Below are 17,347 nucleotides of genomic sequence, written 5' to 3' on the forward strand. Positions count from 1 at the left end.
CTTGCCAAAAACTACAGCGCTGAACTGACACAATCGATCGTTCGTTCGAAAGGAAGGTACTAAGAAATTATGTAATATATATATATATATATATATGTCGGAGACGAAAGGACATCGGGGCCTTTCTTTTGGAATTTTTGGGAAGATCCCAATACTTTAGTCTAGACTATTTATTATAGCTGTACTTAAATAATAAAACTTAGAAGTAGTTGTTATGATTCAATCCGATTATGTTTGCCCGAGATTTACGACGGTGGGCTTGGGCTCGAGGTGACACAACTGGTCGCTGAAAGTAACCACGGTCACGGGATGGACGTTTTTACCTAACAGAGAAGTGCTAATATTATGGGACACGCGTTGTATTAACAATCAAACCCCGGGCAGGAACAATGTCGCCGCTACGCGGAACTGTCTAGCAACGGCGGCTGAAATTTTGTTGGTGTCCCCGGTCAATATATAACAAAACGAACGCGATCGTAAGGAGAGGAAAGTTTTCATCAGTCTTTTATTCTTGCGATTACCTTGGGGAGTTTTCATATCGTCTTTACGTGCAGTATTATATCGAGCGTCACAGCAAACGTTGCTTTATGCTCCAAAATATATTCTACGTTTAACAAAGAGTTACCCCGTTGACCGTGGATTCGTTATTGAACCTAAGAACATTGTCATTAACATCTCGAGTGTCTAATCACCATGGTTATTTGTCAAACTCTACAAAAATCATATTTATACCAGTAAATGTAATCTCTATCGTACAACAACGATTGTATGAATGAAGATTCGTTACACGCCTCTAAACATAACGATAACCCGACATATATATTTGGGCAATCTTCAAACTTTCACAAAAGGAGCATGAAAATTATTATTTTTATATTTACCAGCTCTAGCAAACAAATTTTAATAGGTTGTTTTTAAATTAAATAATGTCATACGTAATATATGTAACTTCAAAACGTTTATGGTAACTGTCGATGAATAATGTATCGGCAACTTGTGAATTCTCTTCGTAGAATAGTAACTATGATAGACGAACTTCCATCATTACGATTCTCAGCCTCTAACTGCTCTAACTTCTAACTTCTACCTGCCTACGAGAATTGGAAAGTTAGCCTGTTAATCAAGAAGATCAAGCTAATTAAATCTCCACTTTCTTGGTCATAATAATCTAATCTTACCTAATTTCACATTTTTAAGACTCAGGATCGATCCAACCGAAATTAATTTCACCCTATCAAATTTGAATTCTGTGATTCTAAAAATCTCTCGCCGATTTACAGGTGAAAATTAAAGCTGCCAAGATACAAGAAAAATTCAAATTTCACGCACGTTCGTCGTTTATCGTTCACCGTTCGCTGCATGTCAAACAGATTTTTCAAAAAGCTGCCTTCCCATCTTCTCCGCGTCGAGGAAAAACCACGTGTACTCGGCAGAATTTACCACCGTCTCAACCGGTTTGCTCTGAAATCCACAAACCGGAGGAGCAATTCATGGATGGATCGGGGGACAAACGGAGGCGGCTCGAGGTTTTCGGTCGGCGATCGTGTTCAGTCGACGTCGGTCGCTCGGCAAAATCGGTTCGTTAGCGGAAACGCAACTTCATCGCCGTCCTGCACTCGACGTCGTGCTCGAGTCAGCCGTGTGATCGTTGTGTAACCAGCGGCCAACTTTCATCGCACAGAGGAGACCCATCGGTGAGTGATTGGCATCAGGATCACTCCTCATAACGAGGAGTGAGATATTTTTAGTTCGACAGCCAAATACATTCGAATGAGCGCGCTTCGGATGCCTGATCGTTCCTCGATAGATCATTCTTCTTTTAAACCCCTTCTATTGGGTACAGTATACGACGAAATCGAATTACGTGTTCGAATAGGGCGAAAATTTGGAAATTTGTTGAACAATGGCGATGGTGACAGGCGGTACATGGACATCCAGTGATTTGTGAAGATTTATTGTTGTCACAGCCACGTCGTAAGACGTAGTACGTCTTCGGATCCTTTTAAAATTTTGTTCAAGTGACTCGTGACTAATGCCGATCCATCATGTGATTCAACGCGGTACGATTAGCGCGGTATTTTTATTATCTTTAGTTAAAATATCCAACTAGCATATTTTCACTTTTCGAGGTACGAACAGTGGCTTAGGAAAATCTTTCTGTACTTACCGTAGGAAACTTTAATAAACAGATTAACATTTGTCAGGATTAGATTATCAATTAGATCTTTGTGTTAATCGATATGATTGGCTTCAGATTTTTATCTTTCGTGATTGCTGAAAACATTCAACGTTTTCTAACAGAATTAACGTGGAATTTTATTTAGGCAGAGATACACTTACGTACACATATTTATTTTTATAATCTTGTATATATAATACATTTAGATAGATCTAGTATTATATGAACAGCACACGAAAGGAACGTTACAAGTACATTTTTATTAATTTCTTAATTTCGAATAATATATTTTTTTATAATTCAGAAATATAAATTTCCTGAAAATAACTAACAAATCTATGGAATTTTATAAACAATCGGGCGAAGAATCATTTTTGAAATATTCCTGTATCGTATATTGATAGGACGTAAAGATACACATTAAATTCTACAATCAATTGAGATGACAGTTTTGGGAACATAGGATTGATTTTTAAAGTAAAAAATTGCTTATTTCTTGTTTGCGTGATCTTTGTACGTATAGTTAGAAACGAGCCCCTTCGATCACCACACATTCACTTTGTTGCGAGTTCTCAACTAAATAACGATCGGTCAGGTTCAACCGATCGATTGATATCGCGAACCTTGAATGAGATTAACGCTCGAGATAAAGGTAAATTAAATATATCGAGTATTAGTATGGTTTGATAATTTATTTGCACTTTTAGTATATAGGAACAGTACGACGCTCTGATGAAGATTATCGTAGGATGTTGTTGCTCCTCCCACCAAAAGCTCCATCTCGTCCTTAAACCCTGACTTTCCGTCCTCTGGTTTTCCATGATCTATAGCTCCTTTTCCATGGTTTAATTGTACTCTCGTCTTTTAGCCCCTTAACACGTTGACTGCCACGTGCGTTCTCAAAGAAATCTCTGTCAGCAATACCAAGCGTTCTCTGTTGATGCTCCCGTCGATATTTTAGTAATGCGAGTGGCTCAAGTGGTGGTCTCAAGAAAGATCTCTTGTTTCTTTTGTTCCCATTCCTTCGCATTTGTTTCTCATCTCCCCACTTTCTACAAAATCAGTTTGAATCTTGACCGAACAACGAACGGTATAACTTAAAATCCCTGTCCTAATTCGTTACAATGCCGAAAAGAAAAATTGAAAACTTATTTCTTAGTTTTACATTCTAAATAATTTTTTTAATGAACCATTTTCGTATTACTTTCATAACAATCCAACAGTTTTATTACTATGGAATATCTTTTCAAATACCTACGACGACCCTTCGCAAGTAGTCAAATAAACGACACCCGAATATGGGTTATGCGGCCCGACCAGAAACTTTGCTGACAACCGAATACGGGTGTCGTGGCGGTCAACGTGTTAATGAAGTCCGCGTCGTAAAGTTTACAGCTTGGGGAAGTAGGCAATTCGGATTTTCTCAAGAAAGGGAAATGTGTTGTCCGAGTCATAAACTAACGGCGACTCCAAATTCCGAACACATCTAACAATGATAAAGGACACCCTTTATCACTTGTCATGAGGCATCACGTACGTCTTTATTACGCTTAAATATTTTAAGATCTTTGATCTAATAGTATGCCTTTTTAGTTCTTATCAACCGTAGTTTTAATGGCTCGTTGTTAGTTTAAGTTGTCTCACAATTCAGCAAAGTATAACGTTTTATGTTTTAGATCGTCGCTGTTGACTGTTGATCGTCGACTTGAAAACGAAAGTCATACTTTGCTCTTGAAGCGAGAATTTCTTTCCAATTTACGTGATATTCGCTGGCTCACGAAAGTATAATACTCGAGAAGAACTTGCTATAGAAAACTTTTGTCTCCATATCGTATATGTGTTATATTTAACAATATTATTTATATAATATTTAACAATAAAACATTTTCAAATTTTATTAATGCCGTAATGAAATACGATTGTCACGATTATGTTGGTAAAATTTAAAACCAATATGAGAACGTATATAGAAATTACAAAATAATTATTCCGATTATTAAATATGGTATTTCAATACGTTATTACAAGTGTCAAATACGGTATTTAAATGTGTTATTATAAATATTATATATGGTATTTAAATATGTTATTACAAGTGTCAAATATGTTCGCACAGAATATTGAGATCTATTAATGGATAATCAATTGTTCACGTACTTTTATAGCTTTTATATATACTTTCAGATTTATTTTAAACTTTCCCAGTATTAACTATGATATTCGAGTCTCACAACGATGCCAATGAGACTTCAAAATGTTTCGTATAACACAGATGATATGTTCATGAAAATCTTCTGTAAATATTCAAATCCTTTCGCGAAACTTCTATATTTGAAAATTTAATGATAAATTCTATTCGATGATCCGACGAGAAGATAAACATAGTCACATGTAGCTAGGCTATCCAGTTTTCTAATCTGTGGCAATTAAATGAAATAACGGAGCCTTCGTTTGTTCGAATGGAAATCAGTTCTCATTGAACGGAGCTCGATGAGGAAATAGAAAACGCGAAGTAGATAAACATCTGCCGTATTTAAATCGTATCGAGTGATACGAAGGTCATTTCATTCAGAAGTTACATTCGTTAAATTAATACAAACCGGGTATAATTGAACCATTTCTTCCAATATGAGGAAGTACAGCGTATCAATTAGACGTGAAACAAAACAAAGCCGTCTAGGTAATTTGTCATTATCATTTTTCTAATGCAACGCCAAATAACTCGTTATGTAACCATATTTATCGCAAGTGCCACCTTTCTAAGTCCTAAATGTTAAACGCTTATAGATAACCGTTTCCTCGTATACATTTGTAGGAAATATATTTTACATGTGCGTTTAGAGGGAACTTCAAAATGCAGAATTGTATAAAATGCACATGATAAGTACGCAGAACGTATATAAAATATTCAACATGTGGTACTTTGTACAGTGCTTGGTAGATAGTGCAATTTTCTACACAGTCTGTACTTTTTTACCTATAAGTATTTTCAAACGTATGAATTTGCATAAAAATCTAGCAGTCTAGTCTAGTAACAGCAGTCGTACCAAAGCGTGCAAATTAACGATCAATTAATAATTAGAAGCAACAGTCACTACCTTTTTATGAAACTTCGAATTTACGAATCAGGCTACAATGCTAAATTGCGTTTTCTTCTTACCTTTCACTTTACTTTTGACATTGTCAAATTTGCTGTTTCAGTATCACCGGTTCTATTATATTTAGTAAAAAATTAAAAAGCTTATTTAATGTTTAATTATATAGCGTATGTATGTATAATTATGTAATTATATATATAGTTATATGGTGTAATGTATGTAAAAATTATATAATATATTAATTGTATAATAATTATATAACATAAATACTCAATAATCGTTTTAGAAAGAGAGAGAGAGAGAGAGAGAGGGAGATAAATTTATTGTAATTCCAGTCTCTGTGTGGCCATAAAGTGGACTTGCTTTACAATATTCCTTATCAGCACTTCACACCATATCTCTGAAAGGCATTTTAGTCTTAGACCTTCTTAAATCTGATGTACAATTCAGAAATTGAAGAATTTGAAGATAAACAACTTGTTGGCGGAATTCTACAAGGTTTTACAACAACAAACATCAATAGTAGTATTACATATTGGCTTTCCGAGATCAATTTAATCCAACCGTCATAAGTAAGTTCTTATTTTGCCTTAGATAATGCTGATGTATTTTATAAGGCCTTCACCCTATGTTTCTTAGAAGGCAGCAATCAAATATTTTCATATTAATAGAATGTATAAAATGTGTGTCAGTTACAAAATTGCATACTATGCTAATTTTAAAAAGCCAGCACAACTAAGGATATTTTTAAAAACGTTCGTGAAATACAGGTCGTGTTCTAATCCTGAGAAAATATCGAAGATTCATTTTTAAAAGAAAATCGTCTAGTAAAAAATTCGATGATAGTAGGCAAATAGAATCAGCGTTGAATGAGCTGTTTGACTCAAAACTTTGAGAGAAAAATAGGAAAAGATCATAGAAACCGATGGTTGAAATTGACGACTAGAAATAAACGTCAATGGGTTTTAATTCTTTTCGCTGTAAGTTATTGATCAAAAACCAACGTTACTTATAGGATAGCCCAATACTATTACACGTAGCTGCGATAATTGTAGAGGATAAAATCATTGCAAATTGATTTGCCCGTAATTCTGTAATCAAAATACATCATGTCAGAAATATACCAATATCCGAATACTTTTGAGCGGTGGTGTATATTACGCATAATGCGTGTGAGTGGAATTTTTGCTTACTCGAGACAAAAAATCTCGGCATGCGTGAAATAGAAGTATAAATAATAAATACATGCCGACGAGGTACCTCAAAAAATGTCAGGTATCGTTAAACAATTTCTGGATCCGATAAAGCAATCAGTGCCTGCTTTGTCAGCGGCACAACTTGCAGCTTAGACGGCTAGAAAATTTCTATCGAGCTTCGTCTAAATTTTATATCGCAAAATTAGAAGTAGGCAAATTAGCTCTTCTGCGATCTTCGAATTTTTTTGTCTCTATCTCGCTTTCCCTTCGGTGAGAAAAAGAAATTGTCAATGTTTTAAGAAATCATTATTGAGACGGCTCTTTCGTATTTCTCTCGAACTTAAAGATCTTCGAATATGCAAAAATTTAAGGAAATGCCACGCATTTTCTAAGATAGAAAAATATGTATCGGTTGAAAACAATTCGGTCGGAAGACAAGTAACAGAATTGGATAGTAAAACATTCACACAGATAGCCGGAATAGACGTAATTGATTATCGAAAGGATATTTAAGTCATTTATTGTTGTGCAAGGAAATTACATTCACCCGTGTCGTGGATGACAGTATGCAATTATTGCCTCATCGTTCATCTCGGTAAACTACTTTTTTAAGTCCTTTACCTTCTTTTCGCGACTTTCCTCCCAAGTACCCTCGATCCAGCTGATTCATCATGAACACTTTCACGCTCGATAAAACACACGATACAGTTCACCGAGTTATTAATTATTCATTATTATTAATTAATAACTAATATTAATTAATTCACTAAACCATAAATGAATCTGTCTTCGATAAAACTGACCGCAAATTATAATACGTACGCTATGTCCTCGTTACAAAACCATCCTAAAAATTGTATCTCCATTATCAACGATTAGGCTCCAGGATTTTTTGCGTTTATGACAAAACTACAAGTGCGCAAAATAATATTTCCCAGGAATACATGATGGATAATTTATAACAGTCCTGAGGAGATGAAGTTCGTTAAGGTAGTGGAGATTATTTCTCGTTACGTGAGAATTGTGCGCAGTATTCAACGAGAAGTAATTTAACGACAAAACGTCGTTTATAATAAAAATTAACGAGCTAGACGATAGCGGATAGTCACGATGCATCTTTTTCTTTTCTTGGTTTAATAGAAAATCCAGACAAAGGATCCTGGCGACTTCCTCGAAAACGAGAAACCTAATGATCCAGAAAATGAATGGATTGTCTTAAAACGAAACGGCTGATCGTTAAAACGAAGGAGAAAAACGGGACAGATAATAGAAAAGAAAGGAATATTAGTCAGCGATGAAACTACGAATCGGACAAGGTCGCAATTGGTGAACCAATTTGTCCCCTTCCTCTCCATTCTTTCTGGCTGATAGCCACCACGATACCCAAGTCGCTTGCCTTATTACATTTAAAACAGCCGGTTAACGGAACAGTGTGAAATTGGACGAGAATGCAGCCGAAGCGTGAACAGCCGTGTGACAAAATGCTCGTCGCCTGGATCATGATTACGACCGTTCTGGCGTTCTCCAGTGGAGTCCTCGGCAACCCTGTGCCTACGGAACCCCAGGTTTCTGAGGGACTCACCGTTCGAATCGTTCATACCAATGATATGCATTCGAGGTAACTGGTTTTTATATCCTTCTTCCGCTTCTCTTTCCTTTTTTTATTTTTTTACTTTTTACAAAAGCAGAATTCAAGAGGAAAGATATCCTTGATTTTCCAAAAAATATATGGATATCATAAGAGGATACGTTTCGTATCTTTACAGGAGAAAGAAATATAGAAAAAGAAATGCGCACGTATATTCTGAATTTGTTCAAATTAATAGTTAGCGTGATTATTAATTTTTATCGCAATTTCTTACTTTTGCCTCTTTCTTTATTTTCGTTATTTAAAAAAAAAAAAAAAAATGAACGAGTAGAGAGAGAAAAATCTACAGTCGCGAATTGTCTAATAGTAATAATCGCTTTCGCCACAATGTTTCCCTGTTATCAGACTTATCTTTGTAAAAATCGTTCTATAAAAAAGAATAAGATAAGAGATAGATTTTATCGCGATTAGTCGACTTTTATATTGATTCGAACAGCGGGGACTCTGTAGTTTCCTCAATTAAAAAAAATAAGGTAAAAAAATAGATGTTGCGAAAGGTTTTCAACATGCACAGACATCGAGTAGCATTCTTATCGCCGTATTTCTCCATTGTTTCGCTTCGATCGTCCCATTTTATGTTCATCCATCTTCTAAAAATGTCCAGACGTAGAAATACGAATAAGATGCGTATTTGCGTAAATATCCCCAGTCTAACAGTCAGTTTGTTTCTCGCGGATTGCGTTAGTAAGTTTTTCAATGCGCTCCATCGCAAATTATTTCAGCTAAATACTCAAATAGTCAAAATATCGGCGCTACGCGATCGCAACGCAACAACGCTAATTACGAACAACGTAACGATAACTAATACTCCACGTGCGATTTAAACGTTAGCTTTCACGTTAATTATCCGGTGAAATACCTTGACGTATGAAGGCCATACGAAAGAAAATCAGTTTGTTTTCGCGATGATCTTCTAATTTCGATGATACTCAATGTCTAGAAAGTAGTGTGTTTTCATATACTTGGTATTATATGTTTGTTATGTATATCCACTGTTTATCACGCCACTAATAACGATTCGAATAGCCTGTTTTCAAACGCAGATTACTTATAAATTATTCATAACTGAATCTAGCCAATTACAAGGCAAATTAGACTATCAGCTTGACTCAGATACATCCTTTTAACTCGAACAATTGACCTGTTAATTACGCTATTAATCTGTAATCAATTAGCCTAAAAAATTGCCCGATTAATGTTCACAGATTCGAGCAAACATCGAGATTATCAAGCGTTTGCTCGAAGAAAGAAGCAGAGGAGAAGAAATGCTATGGTGGATTCGCGAGAATAGCTACTCTGGTTCGACAAGCCAGAAACTCGTCGGTCCCATGTCTCTTCCTCAACGCTGGCGATACTTATCAAGGATCTACGTGGTTCAGCGTGTACAAGTGGAAAATTGTAGCCAAATTTTTGAATCTTCTAGCTCCAAATGTCACGGTAGAGTATCTCGTGTGGAAATACTTCCGTACTATCCATCCATGCCGTCGATCTTTTATCGTTCTCTATGTTTTCTATCACAAAATTACAGAGTTTAGGAAACCACGAGTTCGACGATGGCGTGGAAGGTTTAATACCTTTCATCGAGAACGCCTCGTTCCCCATAGTCACTTCCAACCTGGACTTAAGCAAACAACCAGATCTGGCAGCCACGAAGTTAAAAAACAGTACAATTCTAACCGTAAATGGAGTAAAGATCGGCGTGATCGGTTATCTAACACCAGATACCAAGATAATTGCCACAACGGAAAACGTGATTTTCTTAGACGAAGTGGAGAGCATTCGTAGAGAAGCAAAACAATTAAAAAGCCAGGGTGTAAACATATTGATCGCTGTGGGACATTCTGGATTTGAGATGGACAAGAAGATTGGTCGAGAAGTGGAAGATATCGATATAGTGATCGGTGGACACACAAATACTTTCCTTTATAATGGCATACAACCGGATTTGGAGGTACCAGAAGGTTTATATCCAACAGAAGTAATACAGAAAAGTGGAAGAAAGGTTTATGTGGTTCAAGCTTACGCTTATACTAAGTATCTTGGCAATCTTACGGTGACCTTCGATGATAAGGGAGAAGTGACTAATATTAATGGCAATCCTATTCTAGTAGATAGCAGTATTGAACAGGTGAGCGTTAAATTTGTATATGTATATATATATAACAGAAATAGTTGTCATCTACATTATTTGATATCAAAGTCGGATCTTCTTTTGATGTCCAATTATATAAATCCATATCTCGTAATGAAATTGACAACATTATCGATGCAAATATATATACATGATAACATAGGTATGTAAGGTTTGTAACAATAAAAAGGCAGCTCTAATATTTTAATTATATTTATTGGAAGAAGAAGACAGGTTTCATATTCAAAAGAACAAAAGTTTATTATTATCAATTTAAGCGATGATTGACTAATTAGTTGATATTTCAAAAAGTAATTTGATTTTAGTTGACATTGAATTGATTCTTGTTAGTTTTCTTAAATTATTGAAAAATAGATCTATAGCTCCTTAATGCAGCAGTACCTTTATACACACGCTCCGATAAACTGTACAAAGATAACGATAAGAAAGAATTAGAGATCAGTGCCATCTATTGAGTGTTTGAACTTAATCCGAAAATCGAGAAATGTTAACAGGAACATAGAATACTCGAGGAAGTCGTTGAATTTCTAGTGTAATGTCACAGACAAGATTCGCACTATTATATGAGAAAGATAAAAAATAGAAGTTACCAATTCGATTTAGATATGCTCCTAATATATTAGCCCTGTCCATAACAGAATATTATAGAAAAGAAAAGTTCTAAATTCCATTGTATCATACATACAATGCAATAGTTCTTTATAGCATTTTGTTAACCCTGCTATTATTGTTGCCATATGCTATAACTTCTTTGAGAGATATTGTAGAACAATTTTTTATTAGCAATTATTAAAATAAAAGATTATTTTTTAAGTTATATTTGAATATTAAATAGATGTATCATCTCTACAATATGATTCTAAAAGTGTAGAAATTATACTTAAAAATCAATTAATTGGTTCATTTTCAATACCGATTTGATTTTAATCATCTCTACTACTCTCACTTTTCAACCTCAGAAATTTTATTTTTCCTTAATCAGGCTATAGGAAGTATGTATTAGGAGTATATAACGAGATGGTGGTTTATATTCTCTGTCTCTCGCAAAACATTTACTTTCCTTGTTCCTGACTGCATTTGAAGGATTTCTATGCTCCTATTAACATATCATGACTTTCAAAATGTACTTTTATAATAATGATTAGACTATGGATTTTTATGCAAATTTATATTCTTGAGAATATAATTAAAAGAGTAGAATCTCCTTATAGATTTATAGCAAATCCGCAGATTAGTAGTAATTATTGCTTGTTATTATTGAAAAATCATGTTATAAAATACATTCAACAATGTGCACTTATCAATTAAATAGAACTAGTAACATCAAACAAACTAGAAACTATATTAATTATATAATTGTTTGTTTTGTTTCGTAATAGGCGAAAGATATTTTAAACGAATTAGAACAAATGAGAGATGCTATCGATAATATTAGTCTAAGAATACTCGGAAAGACACGAGTCCTTCTCGAAGGAGATAGTAAAGTTTGTAGACTAAGAGAATGTAACCTGGGCAATTTAATCACAGATAGTATGATTGATTACAATGTTGGTGAATATGCAGACCAATCCAGTTGGACGGATGCTGCAATAGCTCTTCATAATAGTGGCAGTATCAGAAGTTCTATCACAAGAAGCAATGAAGATAAGGTCACCATGGGTGATGTTCTTAATGTGCTACCCTTTCATAACACTATCCTAAAAGCTTCAATGACTGGAGAATTGTTATTGTCTGTATTAGAATGGAGTGTTTACAATCTAGAGAAGGATAATACTGCTAATCTCTTTGGAGCATTTTTGCAAGTTTCAGGACTTCAAGTATGTGATTAAATATACATAACTTTCTAGCTATTACTACAAACCAATAATTCAATATTGTTAAACAGTAATTAATCATATTACTTTATTTAAATGACTATAGGTGGTCTATGATTTAACTCAACCAAAAAATTCAAGAGTAGTTTCAGTAGAAGTATTGTGCGCATCCTGTGATGTTCCAACATATAACAAACTTGAAAAAAATCAAACTTATAATGTACTCCTGACTGACTTCTTGCAAAGCGGTGGTGATGGATATTCTATGCTAAAGGATCTCAAAACCACATCTCTCGGTACATTTATATAAGTTTTGTTAAATATAATTTTTTAAATAAGTTATTTATCGTTTAACAGGCTGTTTAATAAACAATGTAACAATGCACTTTCTTTTATAGGTGTCACTACATCAAATACATTAATGATGTATTTAGAAAAACATAGTCCTGTACATCCTGGTGTTGAATGGAGAATTATGTACTTCAATAATTATTTCCAAGAAGTTTGTACCACTTGCAGTGGTACAAATAGTATATACCACTCAATAGGATTAACAATTTTATTACCAATATTCAGCTGGTTGCTAACAAGATAAATCCTAATATGTAGGATACATTTTGAGGAATTGACATTCAGTATTTTGAAAGTTCATAATTTATACCAATTTTTTATGCACCTTTTACCTTTTTCACTACCTCAAATATATGCTATAAACCGTACCCTTTGAAGCTCAGTAAAAACACCACTGCAGTATCTATATAATTATTCGGTTCCAATGAACATACTTTAATTATTATTTTAGTTACTATCTAACTTTATCGGTAATTAAACATTATAACATTTGTATGGTTTTACAGGTATTTTATTTTCTCGATCTCTTTCAATTTGTACTTAATAAATATAATACAATATGTCATTATATAAAATGTTATTGACATCAAATACACATTGACGTCGTATTCATAGCACATATATTTTTAATATATACAAATATATAATATAAATATATATTATTATAAATAAATATTATTAAATATTAAAACATGTATAGAAATATTCGATGTAAAGAAGAGACAAATAGTTTAAAACGCACATTTATTTTCATACACATTTTTATACATTATTTTTATACAAAACATTAAAACATTAAAATTTTGTTTTGTATAAATTTTATCACATATGAGACGTTACTTACAGTTCAGGGATTTCAAACCGATTTCCATTTAAATCGTAGACACGCTTCAAAGTTTCTACTACGTTATTCATTTCTGTACACGGCATTGGCACCAATTCGTATAGTACTTCAATCATTTTTAACAAATCATCAACGATATGTTTATCCGATATATTTCCTTCTGTTGCAATATTGACATATTTATTAAATTTTCTTAACACATGTCTAATTCTATTCTTATCTTCCTCCTTCTTAACTAAATTCTATAAAATAACAAATCGCGGAGGTAAATAATAGTACAAAGTAATACTTTAACCCCTTCCCGTACTTTAGTGAGTCAAATTCGCGATGGAAATTTTGGCCCAAACATGAATATCGCGAGTCTGACTCGCGACCAAATACTTGGGCCAAACATGAATATCGCGAGTTTCATATTCATTGCGAGTCTGACTCGCTAAAGTACGGGAAGGGGTTAAAATATTCCTACTTAACTAATAGCTTACTCTGAAAGATTTTAGATTATAGTACAATGGCCAATCCTCTTGACATGGTAGACAATTACACTTAAAATAATACTGTTTCAAAAGCTTTTCTTGTCTCACAGCTTTTGGTGTAATAGCATAATGTTGAGTATAAATATCATATAACTTAAAAAGAAGAATAAAAAATTTGTGAACAACAAAACATTAGTATCATAATGTACTATTTATGTGTCACTTAAATATATATACCTGTTCCCCTTCTTCAATAGGATATATAGCATAGATAATAACATATTCAGATCTTGAATGCCTTAAGATATTTGGATTACAACTGTGATTAATTAAGCTGGAGAATGGCATAGCTGCAGCACCACGTTCAACTGCCTCTAATCCACATTCCTCAGAGAACTGCAAATAGTCATTTATATTAATTATCTATTACGTCCTAATGTCATCTACCGAAAATCGGAACTAACTTTCCGAGTAACCCAATATTAATAATTTATGACAAAAAAAATTAATTGCACTAAAGCAATATGAAAACCACATACACTATGAATATTATTAGGAATCAGTTGCTGATGTCTCAAAATAAGACCACCAACAAATGTAACATCAGCATTTTTTATTAACACAGATAAATCTTTGCTTAATGGATTTCCAAACATATTAGTACATGTTGCTACAAAGTATAAAATAAAGCTTGCATCTAAAGATCTTCTAAAGAGATCTTGTACTGAACGTTTTTCAGTATTAGTCACAAGACCTAATAAACTCCTATATTTATCACTAGGAAAAGTGCCATCTTTAGAAAAACCTTTTGTTCGAGAAGCTGAAAAGAATGTAAGAAAATACAAAATTAACACTCATATTAATTTCATCATGGTAATGTGTATAGCTATTTACCAACACAACTATCAACTTCTTTTAACTCCTTCCTTAGTTCTTGTATATGTGTAGCTTCTCTCACAGCCTGAATTGCAAGTCTTAAACTAAACAAATCTAATTTGACAAAATTCATCTTTAACATAGAGGGAAATACTGTGCATTCAACATCGTGATACTTTTTCCATTCCATAATCTTACATTCCTCTGAACAATACATAGCATATGTGCAGTGCTCACAAGGTATATTGGCCCAAGACACCTCCAAACAATTTGAGCAATGTGTATGTATATTATCAGGTGTTAATATTAATGAGTATGGCTTTTCTACTGCAATTACTTCACCAGGTCTTATTTTATGAGTAGCTACAATATGTCTACCATATTCTTCATTATACTTTATAGTTACTGCATCAGAAGCACAAGGAACTTCAATATTACGAGTTTTTATCTTAGGAAGCGGTGGTTGTTTTATAGTATTCTGTTTCTTCAACTTTTGAGATGCTAAATTGTGTTTTGTATTATTTAGTTTTTCACTTAATTTTTTTCGGTTGATATCATCTGAAGACATCTTTTCCAACCAATATTGTGCTTCTTTTATGGCATCTTCCATACGAGGATGTCCCAGAGCATTTAAACACTCAACTTTTCTTACACAAAGCTTAGCACGTAAATTATTTGGATATGTGAGTGCTAGTGCTCTATCTATGTCTTGAATACATAACTCATATTTATGTAACTTTATTAGAACAGCAGATCTGTTGGCATATGCCAAAGCAAGTTGTTCAGATGGATAAGGAGCATAAGCTATGCTTTTTGTATACAATTTTAATGCGTCCACACATGTATAATTTTTCAATGGTGTTGAAACAAATAGTTTATTACCTTGTTCTCTCAATTTCTCAGATTCCTTTGCATCTTTTATATCACCACAAGCTTGTGGAATTATATTATATTCTAGCATAACATTAAGAGTAAATACTATACGTTCTTCATCTGTACATAATGTTTTGTACTTATTAATCAAATCTCGATGTTTATCTGCAGCAATTAATTTTCTATTTAATGAATGTAATACTTTCTCCATCCTCTTTCTTTTTTATTGAATAACGTTATCATAAAAATACACATGTATGTATATGTAGATTAAAAAATAACTATGACTAGTATTGAGCGGCAAAATGCAAATACCCGTTATTGTCACAAATTAATGTACCTGTTACATAAAAATATTTAGATACAATATTGTATACAGAATACTTTTACGGCAATATTAATGAACATCGCTGCTTCTCAACTATGTAAGAATAAGTTATTTTTAACTCACGAGATCAGAGTAACCGTAATTTCACGTTAACTGACTGCGGCTCAGGACCATATCTAACCAGTTCTTAAGAAAAATAGAGTTCCAGGAAATCTTAAGTGTTCCTCATTAAGTGCAAGTGTAATACCTTAAAACATAGTACAAAATATGGAATTGATATTTTATTAAAACAGACATATTCGATTTTACTGAACGAAATTACTTCCAAAAACTAATGGGAATAGCAACGGTCAATGAACAAGGCAAAACTTCGGTCAAATAACGCGACACTATTGCAGGTTCAGAGATAATTACGGAGATATTACAGTTAGTACCAAAAGGATTCATTAATTTTAACAAAATATTCGTAAAAATATATCTATCATTTTGTCCCTATAATCTATTGAGTATTATATTATTAGACTACGTTTAAACTACTAATTTGAAAGTACGAAATTACACAGAATATGCATGAAAATATATATAAAGTATTCAAAGTATACTGCTTTCTATAATATTTGGTAGGTAAAATTTTCTACCAAGGCTCTACTTTTTTAATTATATTTTCAAAAAAATGAATTTGCGTAAAAATCTGTAATCTATATATTATCAATAGTGAAATAACTACGGTTCTTTAAGTAATACATATCAGTTGGAATGATTTAGTAATGACATGATAAAGCATTATTTGCGAACTATATATGTATGTTTCCCATTCTTCTTTTTGGCTAATGATATGAAACATAATCTCCTAACTTAGCAGCTTTATCTTACGATCATGATACGTACAAGGTTTTCTTTAATTGAAGAATTATTTCTATTTTATCTCCATCTGGTTGTAGTTATCGGTTGATTCTGACAAATTATGTACGTAAACCATTTGTTTAAAATATAATATTATGAATGTATAAGAAAAATAAGAGTACATCAAAACAACGTATAAAAAGTATTTATATTATTCGATTTTTCAAGTATTTAGAAATAACAAATATACATTATAAATAAAAGAAATTGATAAAAGTATTATTTGTACCATGTTAGGTAACTCTACGTAATCACGATCAAATTGAATAAAAAGCATCAAGTATTCAAGCTTTTTTGTCTTTGTGCAATAAATTATTTGAAGATACTAAAATATTGGTACTACTGGGATTACTTAATTTTCATTACTATTAAGTTAGTCGATACAGTTGAAGCAAATTAACAAAAATTTACAGTTATATATATTATTACTTATTTTTATATTATTATAAATGAAGTAATAAACAATATAAGTAGTTAATACTAATAACTTAAAATATTGAAGATAAAGTTTGAACAAATAAATATTATTTCAACCAAACCGTGTATTTATGTGCTGTCTTCATCCTGCTAGGAATTTTTTTTAAGAAGGTATCACTGATGATAATAATTCTT

At 32.9% G+C, this 17,347-nt stretch overlaps 2 protein-coding genes across 6 annotated transcripts in view; one reads left to right on the forward strand and one right to left on the reverse strand.

The window, feature by feature from the left end:
* LOC100645386 (protein 5NUC) overlaps positions 1 to 13,483 on the forward strand; it is an 18,475-nt gene extending 4,992 nt beyond the window's left edge. Inside the window, exons 2-9 of one of the 3 annotated variants that reach the window (XM_012316165.3) lie at positions 1,281 to 1,694; positions 5,613 to 5,849; positions 7,614 to 8,091; positions 9,327 to 9,558; positions 9,650 to 10,249; positions 11,653 to 12,090; positions 12,194 to 12,383; positions 12,486 to 13,483. In XM_012316165.3, the coding sequence (XP_012171555.1) occupies positions 7,922 to 8,091; positions 9,327 to 9,558; positions 9,650 to 10,249; positions 11,653 to 12,090; positions 12,194 to 12,383; positions 12,486 to 12,682 (1,827 nt within the window). In that variant the 5' untranslated portion in view covers positions 1,281 to 1,694; positions 5,613 to 5,849; positions 7,614 to 7,921 and the 3' untranslated portion in view covers positions 12,683 to 13,483. The remainder of the gene's footprint in view (positions 1 to 1,280; positions 1,695 to 5,612; positions 5,850 to 7,613; positions 8,092 to 9,326; positions 9,559 to 9,649; positions 10,250 to 11,652; positions 12,091 to 12,193; positions 12,384 to 12,485) is intronic. The other 2 variants (XM_003400558.4, XM_012316167.3) reach the window with 2 other exon arrangements.
* LOC100645138 (SET and MYND domain-containing protein 4) lies at positions 12,765 to 16,868 on the reverse strand. 3 transcript variants are annotated; one of them, XM_012316157.3, is made up of 7 exons: positions 16,721 to 16,868; positions 15,956 to 16,079; positions 14,650 to 15,844; positions 14,295 to 14,575; positions 13,993 to 14,151; positions 13,765 to 13,908; positions 12,765 to 13,524 (listed from the first exon to the last, which is right to left on the reverse strand). In XM_012316157.3, exons 3-7 carry the CDS (start codon positions 15,713 to 15,715, stop codon positions 13,279 to 13,281), a joined length of 1,896 nt encoding a protein of 631 aa, XP_012171547.1. In that variant the 5' UTR covers positions 15,716 to 15,844; positions 15,956 to 16,079; positions 16,721 to 16,868; the 3' UTR covers positions 12,765 to 13,278. The 3 variants fall into 3 exon arrangements, with proteins under 3 accessions (XP_012171547.1, XP_012171548.1, XP_048267901.1); XM_012316158.3 differs by lacking the exon at positions 16,721 to 16,868 and adding an exon at positions 16,155 to 16,327; XM_048411944.1 differs by lacking the exon at positions 16,721 to 16,868 and having other exon boundaries at positions 15,956 to 16,327.
* Positions 16,869 to 17,347: the final 479 nt, after the last annotated feature.

The sequence above is a fragment of the Bombus terrestris genome, chromosome 14 (assembly GCF_910591885.1).
Source record: "Bombus terrestris chromosome 14, iyBomTerr1.2, whole genome shotgun sequence".
Taxonomy (NCBI): Eukaryota; Metazoa; Arthropoda; class Insecta; order Hymenoptera; family Apidae; genus Bombus; species Bombus terrestris.

What these genes read in the sequence shown, in the direction of transcription:
- LOC100645138 (XM_012316157.3), bottom strand. Translation starts at nt 15,715, where the DNA reads ATGGAGAAAGTATTACATTCATTAAATAGAAAATTAATTGCTGCAGAT. An exon ending in TTCCTAATAATATTCATAGT is followed by an intron (nt 14,152 to 14,294) that starts GTATGTGGTTTT and finishes GACTATTTGCAG; the next exon opens with TTCTCTGAGGAATGTGGATT. An exon ending in ATAATCTAAAATCTTTCAGA is followed by an intron (nt 13,525 to 13,764) that starts GTAAGCTATTAG and finishes GTTATTTTATAG; the next exon opens with AATTTAGTTAAGAAGGAGGA.